Here is a 17,084-nt window from a genome sequence, read left to right on the forward strand (position 1 = left end):
AGAGTGAAAAAAAAAAACCCTTAAAGCTGGGCACCTACAGAATATAACCCAACTTCTCACCTGCTGTGCTGTGTTCATGGCACCCTGCCTGGAGGTAAGCTCTGCGGGGATTGGTAGGCTCCATGCCTCCTCAATACTAGGAAGTAATTTAGTTTTATTCTGTAGACTACTTTGTGGAAGGTTACACAACTGAGCCTAGGAAAAATTATGTGAAAAGCAAATTTAACACAAGCCTACTTGAGTAAGAGCAAGTCCACAAAATCTTCCTCAGTGTTATAGGTATTTAAAAAAAAATTCTAAATTTGGAGATTTTAGGTAGATGTTAAATATAAGAAGGGCAACTAGAATATTCTTGTGAGAATCAGAACAAAGACAAGCTCTATTTTTCAGTTCTCATAGATATCTTCTCATGAAATTTTAAGGAAGAGTGAAAAATGGCATTTGTGTTATTTTCTCTACCATGCTATGAAAACTTAAAAATGTAGATATAGCACACTGAAAAAGTTCACGCATATTAATGTAAAATATAAATATGCATCAATAAATGTGCAAAAGAACTTAGTTTACATACTGCATATTTCACTTAAAATTAAATGAAAAATAATACCACAAAATATTACAAAGTATGGAAACAAGGTAGCATCAAAACATAAATAGACAAACACGCCAGCCACCTTTCTCCTGCCAATTATTATAGGAATATACGTGTCATTTAAAATATACTATTTAAGATTTTTACCTGTAGAAATTTAATTCTTGCAGCAAGCGTAGAGGTATTACTACAACGTTTGCTTCTAGTTGCATTTAGGTAGCATTTAATGGCATCCTGAGGTTGATTGCAGGATTCATAGAGAGTACCTAGGTCCATCCAGGCTGCTGCATGCCCATGGTCCAATTGTACAGCACAAATATAGGCCTGTAAAGCATCCATAGGCTGATTTTGCTGCTGATACAACACACTGGAAAGAAAAAGAATGCTGTCAAAATTAACTGGTTACTTTCTTTTGTTTATTTTTGTTTTTCTGAGACAGTGTCTCACTCTGTTGCCCAGATGGGAGTGAAGCGGCGTTTCCAAGGCTCACCACACCCTTGACCTCCCCAGCTCAAGCAATCCTCCCACCTCAGCCTCCTGCGTAGCTGGGACTATATAGGACACGCCACCATGCCTGGCTTTTTTTTTTTTTGTCATTTTTCATGGAAATGGTGTCTTACCATATTGCTCAGGCTGGTCTTGAAATCCTGGACTAAAGAGATCAACCAGCCTCAGCTTCCCAAAGTACTGGGACTACAGGCATGAGCCACTACTACTTCCAGCCAGTTAATTTTATATTACTATACAGTATATTAGATGTTTTGATCATCCAGTATATCAAGTGAACTTCTATTGCTTTTATATACATAGCCTTACCCTATTGAACACCATGTATCTGCACTTGCTTCTGATTTATCAATAGATTGCCTGTAAGATATAAAGGCATCCTGAACTTTCCCAATACTTGAATAACACCTAAAAGGAAAAAATATAAATAAATAAATATAATTCCATGAATAATTTATTTGCCAAAAAGATGAACTGTATTCCAAAGAAGAAAAAATAATGGGCAAGCATAGGTATATGTGTGTATATATGATTATCGATATACATTATATGATTTATTTTAATCTGTATTGTTAACTAGATGTTAAATACTGTCTTGAAAGAGCCAGTACATGTTATATTAATAAACTCTTCTGAAACTATTGGAGATTTCTTCAATACTATAATATTGAGGGTTAAACATAAAGCTCTCTATTTACACAGTTTGACCTCGGGCTTCCTACATCATAAGAATAGAGTTAAATATAAAGAGAAAAGTATCTTTGATAATGACTTTTATATTAGGATTTAATATTCCTCTTCCATTTAATAACACTCAGAACACTATCATTCTTCGTTAACTGTGTGACTTGTTGAAAAAAGTAAACCTTTTGTAAAAATGATTATCCACATGTAGTTCTCTACACATAAACTTTTTAACTTTATATTCTTTATGATGGAGGAATTCTATGTGTGTGCATATGTTACCAAGAAACCATCTGTATAATTTCACTTTACTATGACATTAGATGATACAAAACAGCAAAAATCCTTCAATATCTTTAGTGGTACAGGTACTATAGGTTGATTTCTCAATCTCTTCTAATTTGTGTATCCCGAACAGATGGGAACCACAGATTAAAACAGAAAACATGAGAAGAGGGATTTCATACAGATTTGGAAAATATGTGCAAATATTACTGAACCTACAAATGGAAAATTTTAAATCTAGGCTATCAACTTGAGATATGTAGTTTAAAGGGCAAGTAATACGATTAAAATAAAAATAAATATGGGCAGACAAAACCAGATACAGACACTGGTAAAGAACTATACGGGAAAAAATAGAAATGGCAAGAAAGAAAAAGATGGGGGAAAATAAACCTAATGATTAATGAAGATGTGATGATGTGATTACAGAATAGGGGTCGGGGGGCAATTGTTTTAAGCTTGGTTCAATGGGAAAATGGCAGTATCACTTAAAAATGAAAAAAAGAAAACACACATACACAAATCAGGAAAGTTGCTAGAGAACACCACGAAGAGTGTTTTTAAAAATGCCAATTTAGATGTGATGTGAGGACTTTGGTAATGTTCAGTAAAAAGAACCAGACGTGGTACTGAATTATAAGCTAACTTAAAGTCAGAGATTTTAATTTGGAATTTACTGATATGGGAGAGTGATTTAAGAACACAGATGCATATAAGGGAGGTGTAGAAACATGTCTACAGAATGAGTCATTAATGGGCTGGGAAATATAAGAAATGCCAGCAACTGAAACAGAGATATTTAGAGGATGCATACAAACTACAGTGGGGGAGGGGAGTGGTGAGATGAAGAAGATACTTAATAACAATGGTAACAGCAACAGACACCAGAAAGAACGTGAATGTTAATAGAAAAGACAGAAATTTTCTTCAAACCAATTTCAGATTATCAGACAAATCTGCTAATGCTGAAAGAAAGAAATAGCAGTATTTTCTCAGACCAGCATTTTCCAATTCCATTTCTAAAAAGTGAAAACTAGAAAGCCAATGCACCAAAACACAGATCTGAGTCCAGTCACCAAATACTTTCCCTCTAATGCAATGTGTCTAGGTTCCTCTGTGGTAATCTAGAGTAATACAAAAAGCACAGGGTAAATTTGAGTGGCAACTCTTTCTCTGATAATAATTACATGGCACCTTGAGGAAAACATTTTATTCCTCTGGACTTACTTCCTACATCCATAAAATGAGAGTGAACAAAGGTTCACTCCCCTAATCTCTTCCAAATTTAACATTACACAGTTCTGTGACTCCAGGAGACATTTTAACTGAGGCAATAACCAGTGTCATTACGTAAAAATGTAATACTGCATCCCCATTTCACTTTGATATGTACATTCCAATTGAAAAGCTGTATCAATATTCAACACAGCCCTAAATAATGACAAATTATCAGATGCCTATGTGTCTTACTAACACCCAATGTCCTTATGCAGAGCTTTAATAACTTTTTAAGTATAACTTTCAACAAACCATTTTTTTCAGCACAAATTACATTAGAAGTGTTAAATCAGAAGGCAGTAGATGAGACCGAAAAAAGTAAAAGCAGAGAAAAAAATTTCCATGAAACCAAAGCAGGTTAATTACCTTCATCTGAGAAGTCAGAAAGTATTCTGTAATGTTTGAAAATTTTAGCTAAAAAGGTTAAAACCAAACCACACCCAAATGCCTTACATTCATATGACTCAGGGAAAGACCTTCGTGAATACTACTTTCCTTATAGAGCTATAAAAGTGTATTATTGAAACTAATTTTATTTCATTTTTTTGAGACAGGGTCTTACTCTGTCACCCAGGCTGGAGTGCAATGGCACAATCTCAGGTCACTGTCACCTCTGCCTCCCGGGTTCACATGATTCTCCTGCCTCAGCCTCCCAAGCAGCTGGGACTATAGGCATGCACCACCACGCCCAGCTAATTTTTGTATTTTTAGTAGAGACAGGGTTTCACCACGTTGGTTGGGATGGTTTCCAACTCCTGACCTCATGGTCCACCTGCCTTGGCCTCCCTAAGTGATGGATTACAGACAGGTGTGAGTTACTGCACCTGGCCTTCGTTTTATTTTTTTGAGACAGGGTCTCATTTTGTCACCCAGGCTGTTGTGTAGTGGCAAGACCACACCTCACTGCATCCTCCAACAATCCTCTCAACCTAAGCCTTCCCAGTAGCTGAGACCACAGGTGGGCACCACCACATCCAGTTAATTTTGGTATTTTGGGTAGAGACAGGGTTTCACCATTTTGCCCAGGCTGATATTTGACTCCTGAATTGAAGCAATCCAGCCTCCTTGGCCTGCCAAAGTGCGGGGATTGTAGACCTGAGCCTGAGACTGTAATTTTAAGCATCTTTCATTATCTTATAAAATTCTACAAGAAGTAAACAATTACAACCATCCTTTACAATAATGAGACATTTCGGTACTACAACAAAACATGCAACGTATCTTATTCTTGAAAAAAAAAAAGCAAAAAAATGTCCTGGTTCATAGTCTTTCTATTTATGGTAAAAAGAATTGCTCAAATATAATAAAAATGCCATAGACCAAAGTTTACACCTGCCCCTTTTGGTAATTAACCTCTTTTAATGTTAGTGTATTAACGCATACACTGTGCAAAAGCTAACAGTATGTAAGAGTGCTAGCTCTAAGCCTAAACGCTACTTAGTTAGTTCACTTGCTCTATTTAGTACTAGAACTATTCCATTGAGTAATAAAGCCAGTTTGCTCAAAACACTTTGTTGTGCAATGCAGATACAAAACAGATTCAGCTTCTCCTGAACTTGAATGGTGGATCAAGTCAAAGTTTGGAACTCTCAAGTTTTGTATTACAAGCAATGCAAGGTCAAATTATTTTACAAACCCTAGAGTTCTTCATTATGAAAACTCTACCACAAAGCATTACCTTCATTTTTATTATTTATCATTAACAGATGACCAATATTTTAAATAAGGAATAATCCTAAAAATAATCTCCTTTTAATATAAATGCTTTCCTAACTTTCAAAAAAAAAAAAAAGAAACACTGTACACAACTAAAGTTAACGGAAAAACTAAATTCGAATGCGACTGCATGTCAAAGTTACACAAAATAAGCTACCCTATGTATAAACAAAACTAAAATTTACCACTGAAACAAATTAGGGCAATTAAATTAAGATACAACATTGTTTTGAAAAGATGCCTGACAGTTATAATCGAATCCTCTCAATAGTTAAGTAAAAATTGAGATGTCAATTAATATTTATGTGTCTGATTTAATTTACTTCATAAAGTGCTAAGCACACAGAAAAACTCAAAACTCATCCTGTGGTCAAGAAAAATAGGGAGAAAAAAATGTCCAGGTTACCAAAAATTTTTATGTTCCTACCATAACAAACAATAATAACTTACACATTTCCTCTAGAATTTCCACTAGCACTGTAATCTGAGGACTATGATTAATAAAAATATTTCCATATTAATGTACAAAATCACCAGCCAAGATTATAAACAGCAAATTTCTACTGATGACTGACAGATAAAATTTGGGGTTTTGTTGAATATTTTTTAAAATACTAGATATCAAAGGAAATACAATTTAAATACTAAATTGAAAAACTATTAGTGATTATTATGTGATGGTACTCTTTAAGACCCTTTAAAAGTTAGCAATAACTCTACTCAGATTAAGAAAACGTGATGACGACACCACAATTCTACTAAACACAAAAATCACCCAGGCATGGAGGCACACTCCTGTAGTCCTAGCTCCTCGGGAGGCTGAGGCACGAGAAACATTTAAGCCCGGAAGGCAGAGGTTGCAGTGAGCAGAGATCACACCACTGCATTCCACCCTGGGCAACAGAGCGAGAGCGAGACTATGTCTCAAAAAAAAAAAAAAAAGAAAAAGAAAAATATGAAAACAAAATCTATTAAGTAAAAGAAGAGTACCTCAATAAGGGCAACTAAATTTAAAGCTATCTATTTTTTATCTGCTAGGAACTTTCAATTTTCCTTTTCTCTAAAATGAAAAAATATAGTTTCACATAAAATATTATATCCAATAAATATAATTATATTTTTATAAGTATACAACATAATTATATTTTAATGTAAAATAGAAAATATAATTATTTTAACTAGGGGGATATTTTAATGATTTTAAAATATTAATTATATTTTAATAAAAATGTAATTATATTTTAATTTTAATTAAATTATGATTATAACAGCAGTAAATAACCACAGCAAAACTTCAAGGTAATACTGAAAATGCAAAATAAAACGTAGGTTCAAAGAGCTGTAGGAGTGGTACAGAGTGGGTACCATAGATTTTGTTTAATAATTAGATTAATAACTACAGCTACACAGGCAACTGAAAGACTAATTGGGAATTTATTTTTAAAATGTCACTTCCCAGATTACATTTTACAAAATCTACAAATGATTTTACATTACAAATAAACTCTAGATAGCACAAGTATCTCATCTCACCTTCCAAGAAAATACCAAGATTGGCCAGAATTAGGATCTGCCTCCAGTGACTTTTGGAGATACTGAATAGCATAGCTTTCCTTTGAGGCTTTGTCCCCTACTATATCCATATTATGATGCATCCAACCTATAATTAAAAAGGTATAAGCATTTACCCATCATTCTACTTCTTCAGTTTCAAGAAAATCATGGGGGAAACAGCAAATTACTTTTTCAGTAATTTATTCATTTAACATAGATCACATTTTTCCAAAATTTGAAACTACCAAACAAAGTGTAGGGAAGTCTATTTCACACAAAACGATACAATCAAAGCTAAAAAGGGATCTTAAAGCACACACAGAAAACTAAATGATTTTAGGAACTGGCTTGACATAGAGATGACAAATCAAATTCTCTTTCGTAAATTTAATTTGGAAAAAAATGCAAGTTATAAATTATAAGCATAAAATTGATAAATTTACTATCCTTTAAAGGTTACCATGCAGTGAGAGAATTTTAAAAACAACTTTCAACCCCATGCTTACATCCAAAGAATAAAAAAATGCTTATGTAATCAGAGATAATCCATTTACATTCTTTCTGCTGTTGTTGAGATGGAGTCTTGCTCTGTCACCCAGGATGGAGTGCAGTGGCACAACCTCGGCTCACTGATATCTCTGCATTCCAGGTTCAAGAGATTTTTCTGCCTCAGCCCCTCAAGTAGTCAGCATTACAGGCATGGGACACTATGCCTGGCTAATTTTTGTAGTTTTAGTAGAGACAGCATTTCACCATGTTGGGTAGGCTGGTCGTAAACTCCTGGCCTCAAGTGATCTGACCACTTCAGGCTCCCAACAACGTACTGGGATTACAGGCATGAGCCACCACACCTGGCCCATTTATATTCTTTTTAATAGCTGCTTTCAACTTTTACCTAAAATATAAACTTTCATAACATCTCAAAATAATATATAATTAATTTAATAACACTTTAAACAACTTACAAAAGGCTTCATACATTATTGACATTGTTTATTTACAATAATAATATTATAAACGTCACAGCATTAGATAAACAATCACAACAAAACTTCCAGGCTATATGGAAAAAGCAAAATGGAAAGTAGGTTCAAAGAGCCATAAGAGTGGTACAGAGTGTGTACCAGAGATTTTTGTTTAATAAATAGATTATGAACTACAGCTACATAAACAATTGAAAACTAATAGGTAATATATGCTGAATGCTCAAGTCAAATTAAAAGGTCTATCAGCTGTGACTTAACTCAAGTGTATAAAATTAGCTTTGCAAAAACATCTAAACAACACTCTGCTTAACTGCTTTTGAAACTGTGGATAAAATAGTGACATTATAAAAAAATGTATATTACAACCAGCTTGAATAAAAATTAGGATTTTATTTGCTTAGACCAAAAACAAAAAATAACTGTACTGAAGGACTACCAACAAATATTAACCCAAATAGCAAATATAATCAAGATAGATAAGCAACGAAATTAATTACTGGGGAGGGGGCTTGCTATATTCTAAATGATAACATATTATCTTATATTACTTTCAAACACTAGATTACCTTATCTTCAATATGAGAATGTAACAGATTTTTGAAAAGAAAATCCAGTAAGATGTTACATATAATTTTAGATGAAATGTCCCCATTGATCATATATCAATACAACTACAAAGCAAGCGTAGTATCCGCTTACCAGCTGTGTGATAATCTTGATTTAATTTACTTCATAAAGTGCTAAGCACACAGAAAAACTCAAAACTCATCCTGTGGTCAAGCAGTAACGGATAATGTCCAGAATCCAATACTAGCTGCACTAAGCACTATCTCTCTCTTTTTTTGTTGGGGGGGGGGGAGGACTGAGCCTCGCTCTGTCGGCCACGCTGCAGTGCAGTGGCAATATCTCCGCTCACGGCAAGCTCCCCCTCCCAGATTCACGGCATTCTCCTGCCTCAGCCTTCCCTAGCGGCTGGGACTACAGGCGCCCGCAACCACGTCCGGCTAATTTTTCGTATTTGTTTAGTAGAGATGGGGTTTCACCGTGTTAGCCAGGATAGTCTCCATCTCCTGACCTCGCGATCTGCCAGCCTTGGTCTCCCGAAGTGCTGGGATTACAGGCGTGAGCCACCGCGCCCGGCCTTGGATTTTGTTTTGTTTTGCTTTGAGACAGTCTCGGTCTGTTGCCCAGGCTGGAGTGCAGTGGCTCAATCTCGGCTCACTGCAGCCCCTGCATCCTGGGTTTAGGTGATTCTTCTGCCTCAGCCCGGCAAGTAGCTGAGATTACAGATGCACGCCACCACGCCTGGCTACTTTTTGTATTTTCCGTAGAGAGGGGGTTTCACCATGTTGGTCAGGTTGGTCTCAAACTCCTGATCTTAAGTGATCTGCCTATGCAGGACCCCCACAGTGCCGGGATTACAGGCATCTGGCCAGCATTATGCAAAATCTTTATATAGATGGTGAGAAGGAGTGTGCTTGATACTGTTTATCAATAATGAAAATACACTTATAGAAGAAAACATTTATACAGCAGTCCCATTACCTGCATTTTTGCTCTCTATGGTTTCAGTTTCCCAGTGCCAAAAAATACTTAATGGCAAAATCTCAGAAATAAAATATTCATAAGTTTTAAATTGCATGCCACTCTGGGTAGCATGATGAAAAATCAAACTACATCATCATCTTCTACTCTCTGTCCAATGTATCCACACTGTCTATGCTACCCATTCAGTAGTCACTTAGTAGTCATCTTAGCTACAAGATTAGAAAAACATAGTAAAACATAGGGTTTGGAACTATCTGCAGCTTCCAGAGTATCATGGAACATATAACTTGGTATAACAGGGAACTACTGTAATAGAATTATTTATTTAAAATTTTACCTCAAAATAATACATAATAATTAAATGTCACATTTAGTCTTAAACCACAGATTTCTAAATGAAAACAAATGTCTGAGCAGAGGGAAAAAAATTGAACCTCAAAAAGAAAATCTCTTCAAATTAATGTAATGGATAACAAAAGTTAAGTTTTCATGTACCTAACTGTTGCAATACAGTTGCTTTTACTTGTGCAGGAAGGTTTTCCATCTGTAAAAGTTGTTCATATGCTTCCTTTGCAGAATGATACTTCCTCTAAAGAGCAAAGGAAAAAGAATATTTAGAGAAAAATAGATAAATATTAAAATAAAAATACTCTTGATTTTAGCAATATATACATGGCCATTCTTAACTTATAAGTAACTTAATAAATCAATATGTAATAATGAATATTAAAAATTATGTGATAATAAAAAATAAAATAATATTACAATATTATTAAAATAGCTAGCACATGAATATCTACATATTAATAATGTTTAAGAAGTTTCTAGTACCATAAAAAAAACCCAGAAAGTAAAAAGTGCCAATATTTTAACTTAATATTTATTTTGCCCAGGCCAGCCATGTTTCAGATCATAGCAAAAAAACTAACATTAAATATAAGACGGCATAACCAAAATACTACATTTTTAAAAAAGTCTATCTCAACTGCTACAAAAAAAATTGCAACCTCTAACATTATTTAACTTTCATAAAGCCACAGAAGTATTCTACCAGAAAATGTAATATTAGCCTAGAAATACTTTCAAAGAGAAGAGTAATTTGTTAATACATCAAGTACCGCTATTCTTTACAAACTACTGTGCTTAGCAAAAAGTATAGAATCAAGACGTGTTTAAAATTTAAATTCAAAATTTAAAATACACAATCTGGGAAAATAGTCTTTAGAAATATTTATAATTTTAAAGACATTACATTTTCCATAGATATATAGTAACAATGTTTGTAATATTTAAAGTTATAAGCAATTTTCTAAATAAAATCATTTGCACAGCTCTACCTCAAAAAGTACTAACACAACTAAAACCTATTATTGTTATAGTTATAAAGTTAAACTCAACTCCTACAAACTAAAATAAAACTAATATTGAATCTGAGATATACTTAGCAAAACCATGCTAAACAAGGCAATAAGAAAGTGACTTGTACTTACAATCTCAGCTGCCTAAACAGCTTTAACATTTTAAAAATAAAATAACAAAACTATAGCGTGCCATTTCAAGAGTTACTAATCACTGTAACAAATTAGCAGAGCAATGTAACTTATTCAATGCTGTGTAAACTGGGACTGAAAATAAATGTAAACAAAACAGAGAAAGAAGTGGAGAGGTAAACAATGCTATTTTTCTCTCTCTTTCTCCCTCTCTCACACACAGATGCAAATATAGCAAAACTGACCAAAAACAGGTGAAAGTAAGTCACAAGTAATGAAAAATGAAGTAAAATTTATAAGCACTTAAATTAATAAAAAACACTTATTTTCAAATAACGCACTATAGACCGCTGGAGAGTATCAGAGGGAAATAAAATATAAAGTGAAACATTCAAAATATTTTAATGGCAAAAAATTACCATTAAAAATGGCTAACCATCTCAGTGTAAAAAAGGAGAGGGGGCAGGGGCATGACAACATACATCACTTTTTCATGATTAAAAAAAAAATTGGCTTGGCGAGGTGGCATATGGCTGTCATCCCAGCACTTTCCAAAGTCGAGGTGGGTGGATCTCTTGAGCCCGGGAGTTCAAGACTAGCCTGACCAACATGTTGAAACCCCATCTCTACTAAAAGTGCAAAAATTTGCCAGGCATAGTGTCGCACACCTGTAATCCTGTAATCTTAGCTACTCAGGACGGTTAGGAAGGAGAAGTGCTTGAAACTGGGAGGTGGAGGCTCCAGGGAACCAAGGTTGAGTTACTGCACTTCAGCTGAGCAACAGAGTGAAAGCCTGTCCCCAAAACAAAACCCAAACCTCGAAAATTATAAATGGAAGGGAGATTCTTCAATGCAAGAAAGGCCGTATGTGAAAACTCCCCCAAACATGTCAGTGAAAGACTGACAGCTTTTCCCCTAATATCAAGAACTACAAAGGAAACCAAAATCACATTTCTAGTCAACTTAATAATGAAAGTTCTAGCTAAGCAATTAGACAAGAAATAAAACACATCCAAGTCAGAAAAGCAAATAAGCTCATTTTCCTGAGATGACATGATTTATATAAAAAAATTTTAAACATATACAAAAACCACACACACAGAGAAAAGTTGCCAGATTCAAAATCAGCATTTAAAAATTGTACTTTAGTCCCTCCTTATCTGCCGTTTCATTTTCTATGGTTTCAGTTACCCACGTGCAAATGAAGTCCAAAAACAGTAAATAATAATAAAAAAAAAATCCAGAAATAGAAGAATTTATAAATTTTAAACTGTGTGCTGTTCTTGGTAGCATTATGGTATATCACAATATTCATGCCACTGGGAACGTAAGTCGTCACTTTTTCCAGTGTACTTGCATTACATATATGTACCCACCCTGTACATGCTGTTAAGTCTCTTACTTAGTAGCTATCTTGATTACCAGCTTGAAAACCATGATTCATAGGGTCCAGTACTATTCGAGTTTTCAGGTAACCTAAGGAAAAGTCTTGAAATGTGTCTCCCACAAGTAAGCTGATGGAGAATTTGTGGGATGATAGGGCATAAGAAGGATTACTGTACACTAGCAATAGTAACTAACAATTTGAAAAGAAAATTAAGAAAACAATTCTATTAACAGGATTAAAAAGAAATTTTTTTGAAGGAATAAATATATCAAAGGCGAAATATCTGTACATTGAAAACTACAAAACAATGCTAAATGAAATTAAAGATACAAACAGGAGACATTCTGCATTCATGAACGGAAATTCTTGATACTTTTGCAATGACAGCACTTTCTAAAGCAGTTTATGGATGTAAAACAACTCCTATGAAAATTGCGTACTGATTTGCAGAAACTGAAAAACTCATCCTAAAATTCATATTGCAAAGGGCCAAAAACAGCCAAATAACTGTTGAAAAAATAAAGTGAAGAATTTGCACATTCAAAGTTCATACTGACTAAAAAATGATAGTAAATAAACAATATGGTATTGGCATAACAATAAAAGAGAGCCCAGAGATAAAATGCCCATACAGGTGGTAAACTGATTTTCACCAGAGGTGCCAAAACACATCAATGGAAAATAGTGTTTTAAACAAATGGTGCTTGAAAAATTCAATATCTATATTGAAAATAATGAAAATGGGTCCTTATTTTATACTACCTATAAAAAATTAACTGAAAATGAATCAAAGCCCTAAACGTAAGACTTGAATCATACAACTCTTAAAAAAAATTGCATGATGTCTTCACATGTTGGATTTCACAGTGATTTCTTAAACATGACACTAAAAGCATAGGTAACAAAGAGAAACTAGACTTCTCCAAAATTAAAACTTCTGTGCATCAAAGGACACTATCAAAATAGTGAAAACCACAAAGTCGGAGAAAATATATGCAAATCATGTATCTGGCAATGGGATTAACATTCAGTATATATGAAGAACTCCTACAATTTGACAACCAAACGCCTCACAACCAATTCAAAAAAGGGCAAAGGATTTGAATAGACATTTCTCCAAGAAGCTATACATGTGGCCAATAAGCACATGAAAGAATGCTCAAAACCATTAGTTACTAAGAGTACTCTAAATCAAACAATAATGAAATACCACTTCACAACTACCAGGATGAAGGACGTGGAGAAATTTGAACCTTTGTGTACTGCCATTAAGAATGGTACAACTACTGTGCAAAACAGCTTGGTGGTTCCTTAAAATACTAAACAAAATTGTATTTCTCAGCAATTTCACTAGATACATACCCAAATGAAAACAAAGACTCAGGTAAATACTTGTACACTGCTCTGTATAGTGGTATTATTCACAACTGCCAAAATATGGAAATAACCCAGCTGTTCATCTACAGATGAATGGATAAGCAAAAATACAGATATGAATGAGTATAACAAAATATTGTTCAGGCACAAAAAATAATGAAGTTCTGAAAATGTTAATGAACCCTGAAGATTCAAAGTTAAGTAAAATAAGCAAGACACAAAAAGATAAATACTCTATGATCCATTTGTGTGATGTATCCTGACAGAGACCAATTCAAAGACATAAAGCAAAGGATACCACGGGCAGAAGTCAGAAGAAAATGAGGACTTAGTAAGTACGGCTTTTGTATTATGAATGATAAAAAAAGTTACGGAAACAAACTGTGGCAATGGTTACACAATACTGTGAATGAACTTAATGCTATCAAATGGCACACTTAAAAGCACATAAAATTGGCTTAGGAGTCTGAGGCAAGAGGATTTCTTTAGGCTAGGAGTTTGAGACCTGCATATGCCACATAACAAGACCCCATCTTTACAAAAAAAATTCTAAAAACTAGATAGGCATGGTAGCATATGCCTATAGTCTTAAAGATAAAAGAAGAAAAAAATAGTAAATGTCAGGGGATGTTTATTTCACTAGTTATAAAACAAACCAACAAACAAAAAATAAGAAACAGTCAGTATAGTATGTTGCCTTACAAAAAGGTTTATATATAAACCTATATATAGGTATGAGCCAAGGCTGGTCTCGAACTCTTGGCCTCAAGCAATCCTCTTGCTTCAGCCTCTGAAAGCACATTATTTTTAAGTGTACCATTTAAGTACATTCACAGTGTTGTGTAACCATCATCACCATCTCCAAAGCCTTTTCACCACTCGCAATACAAAATCTGTCACTTTATTAACTCCCTATTCTTTTCTGACTGCAGCCTCTGGTAACCTTAACTTTAGATCTTTAAATTGGTCTATTCTGGATATCTCATACAGGTAGATCATAGCATTTATCCTTTTCTGCCTGGCTTTTTTTTTTTTAGCTCTGTCGCCCAGGCTGGAGTACAGTGGCGCAATCTCAGCTCATTGCAACCTCTGCCTCCTGGGTTCAAGAGATTCTCCTGCCTCAGCCTCCTGCGTAGCTAGGATTAAAGGCTCATGCCACTACACCCAGCTAATTTTTGTATTTTTAGTAGAGATGGGGATTCACCATGTTGGCCACGATGGTCTTGATCTCTTGACCTCATGATCCGCCTGCCTGAGCCTCCCAAAGTGCTGGGATTACAGGCGTGAGTCACTGCGCCCAGCCCAGCTTATTTCACTCAGTCTTTAAAACAAAACAAAACAAAATAATGTTCTTATATACTCATACCCTAAATTCTGAAAATTTTTAGAGAAATTAGTACATAAAAGTGTTGTCCTTAGCAAAGCGGTTTGGGAACTATAATGACAGAGGAAATAGTAAGACTTTTGTTTTAGCTTTTTATATTTATTTTAAGCCACAAAAATACATCCACTGAAAATATTAAAATAAAGAAGAACAACCATAAACATTTAAAAAAAATCTTCATCCAAATGACATGGTGCCTCCACTCCACATCCCCAAGCAATTCTTGAGTTAATAGCACTTAAGACTCATCTTACACACCAGTCCTAGAATCAGTGATTTCTCCAAGGAGCACTAGTTCCTTTTACTAGAAAACAGTACTAGTAACAAAGGGCAGTAGGTGTGCTTGCTGTACTGTTCATCACTGCTTCAGTTCACCTTGGCTGACAGAACAAGGATATATAGGTTTATACATATACATGATAATTTCCATATAGACACATATCTATAAGTATATTTACACATAAGTTATCGATATAAAAATACCTTAATCCAAACATGAGTTCATACTGATATCACCAGATATAATCCATTTCCCATAGTTCATTCTAGTATCCCCCAGTGGCCTATTTGTAGACTGCTACCTCAACAGGGAATAAACTGCTCCCAAGAACACCATTTGTTTTCTTATTTCCAGAATTTCTTATTTTCCTATTTTATCTTCTCATTTCTTTTTCTCCTCTTCTATTTTTCTATTATTTTCTATTTCTTATTTCATTGTCTTATTTATTTGTATAATTCCAGTATGTTATAGTTTTTGAATTTCTAAAACTCATGTCCATAACAAACACCTTTCCCACTAACAGCACAATTCTTAGGCACAAGATTGTTTTATTTTGTTTAAATGTAGTTTCATTTCCAAAGATCAGCAGATTTCTCCCATTACCCTTTTCAAAGAGATCATGTGATACACTTATGACAAAATTTATTTGGATATAGTCTATGTTCCTTTCTGGAATTTCCTGACCTCACAATTTTAAAAAAATTTTATATACATTTAAGGTTCATTCTTTAGGCTCTAAAGTTACATGCTTGCCTTAAATAAGTAACCTAATGTATCCAAGATAATGTCATATATCTAACAATACAGCAGCATGCAAAATGATTTGATGATTCTAACATAACCTGGGGGCTTCATCTAATTATTGCCCCTCTCTAATCTCCCTGAAAACCTCTGATCTCATTATTATACTTACAGTTTTTACAAAATGCCAAATAAATAGATTAACAAAGTATAGAGTCTTTTTTACTGTAATGGCTTCTTTAACAATGTGTAGTTAAGATTCATCTTTGTTGGTACATGAATTCATAGTTCATTCCTTTGCAATATTTAGCAATATTAAATAGTGTGTATTAGCACAGTTTTACACACTCATCTAGTGAAATGTATCTTGGTAGTTTCCATTATGCAGCAGGTAGGAATGAAATTATTATAAACATTCACACGCAGATTTTTGTTAGGAAATAAGACTTTCAAGTCAGTTCGGAAAATGTGCAGAAGGACTTGAGTAACATGTAAGGTCTGTATTCAGTATTACAATAAACTGTCTTTCAAAATGGCTGTTTCAGTTCGCGTTACCAAAAGCAATGGATTATTAATTTATGTTACTATATAACTTGCCAGACATAATAGGCTCTTAAAATTTTAGACTTTCTAACAGTTGTACACTAATAATACTAACATATTTTGTTTTAGTATGAATTTACCTACTAACATCTTTTCACGTTTACGTGCAATCTGAGTATGTTCTTCAAAATGTGTTTCTCTTCATATATTCTCAACATTTTAAATATTTTCTTATTATTACTACTATTAGGTTTTACAAGTTTCTTGTATCAATCTATAAAGCCCTTTATTTAATACGTGAGTCTCGCTCTGTCGCCCAGGCTGGAGTGCAGTGGCCGGATCTCAGCTCACTGCAAGCTCCGCCTCCCGGGTTCACGCCATTCTCCTGCCTCAGCCTCCCGAGTAACTGGGGCTACAGGCGCCCGCCACCTCGCCCGGCTAGTTTTTTGTATTTTTTTTTAGTAGAGACGGGGTTTCACCAGGTTAGCCAGGATGGTCTTGATCTCCTGACCTCGTGATCCGCCCGTCTCGGCCTCCCAAAGTGCTGGGATTACAGGCTTGAGCCACCGCGCCCGGCTAATACGTGAGTTTTACATATTTTCTCCCACTCTATGGCTCATCTTTTCAATCTTTTAATAGTTATGTTCCTGAGATCAAAAAATTTTAATGCTAATTATCAAATATAAGTATTTTTTCCGCAAAGATAGTACAAAGTGTTATATCTAAAAACTA

General features: G+C 34.5%; 1 protein-coding gene across 13 annotated transcripts in view; it reads right to left on the bottom strand.

The window, feature by feature from the left end:
* Positions 1-17,084, bottom strand: part of LOC116272355 (histone demethylase UTY) — a 140,879-nt gene that overhangs the window by 23,162 nt on the left and 100,633 nt on the right. For 5 of the 13 annotated variants that reach the window (XM_031661059.1, XM_031661052.1, XM_031661051.1 and 2 more), the window contains 5 exons: positions 9,646-9,739; positions 6,596-6,722; positions 1,409-1,507; positions 740-959; positions 61-195 (listed from right to left, as the gene is read on the bottom strand). In XM_031661059.1, the coding sequence (XP_031516919.1) occupies positions 61-195; positions 740-959; positions 1,409-1,507; positions 6,596-6,722; positions 9,646-9,739 (675 nt within the window). The remainder of the gene's footprint in view (positions 1-60; positions 196-739; positions 960-1,408; positions 1,508-6,595; positions 6,723-9,645; positions 9,740-17,084) is intronic. The other 8 variants (XM_031661053.1, XM_031661056.1, XM_031661058.1 and 5 more) reach the window with 3 other exon arrangements.

The sequence above is a fragment of the Papio anubis genome, chromosome Y, assembly GCF_008728515.1.
Source record: "Papio anubis isolate 15944 chromosome Y, Panubis1.0, whole genome shotgun sequence".
In the NCBI taxonomy this organism is placed as follows: domain Eukaryota; kingdom Metazoa; phylum Chordata; class Mammalia; order Primates; family Cercopithecidae; genus Papio; species Papio anubis.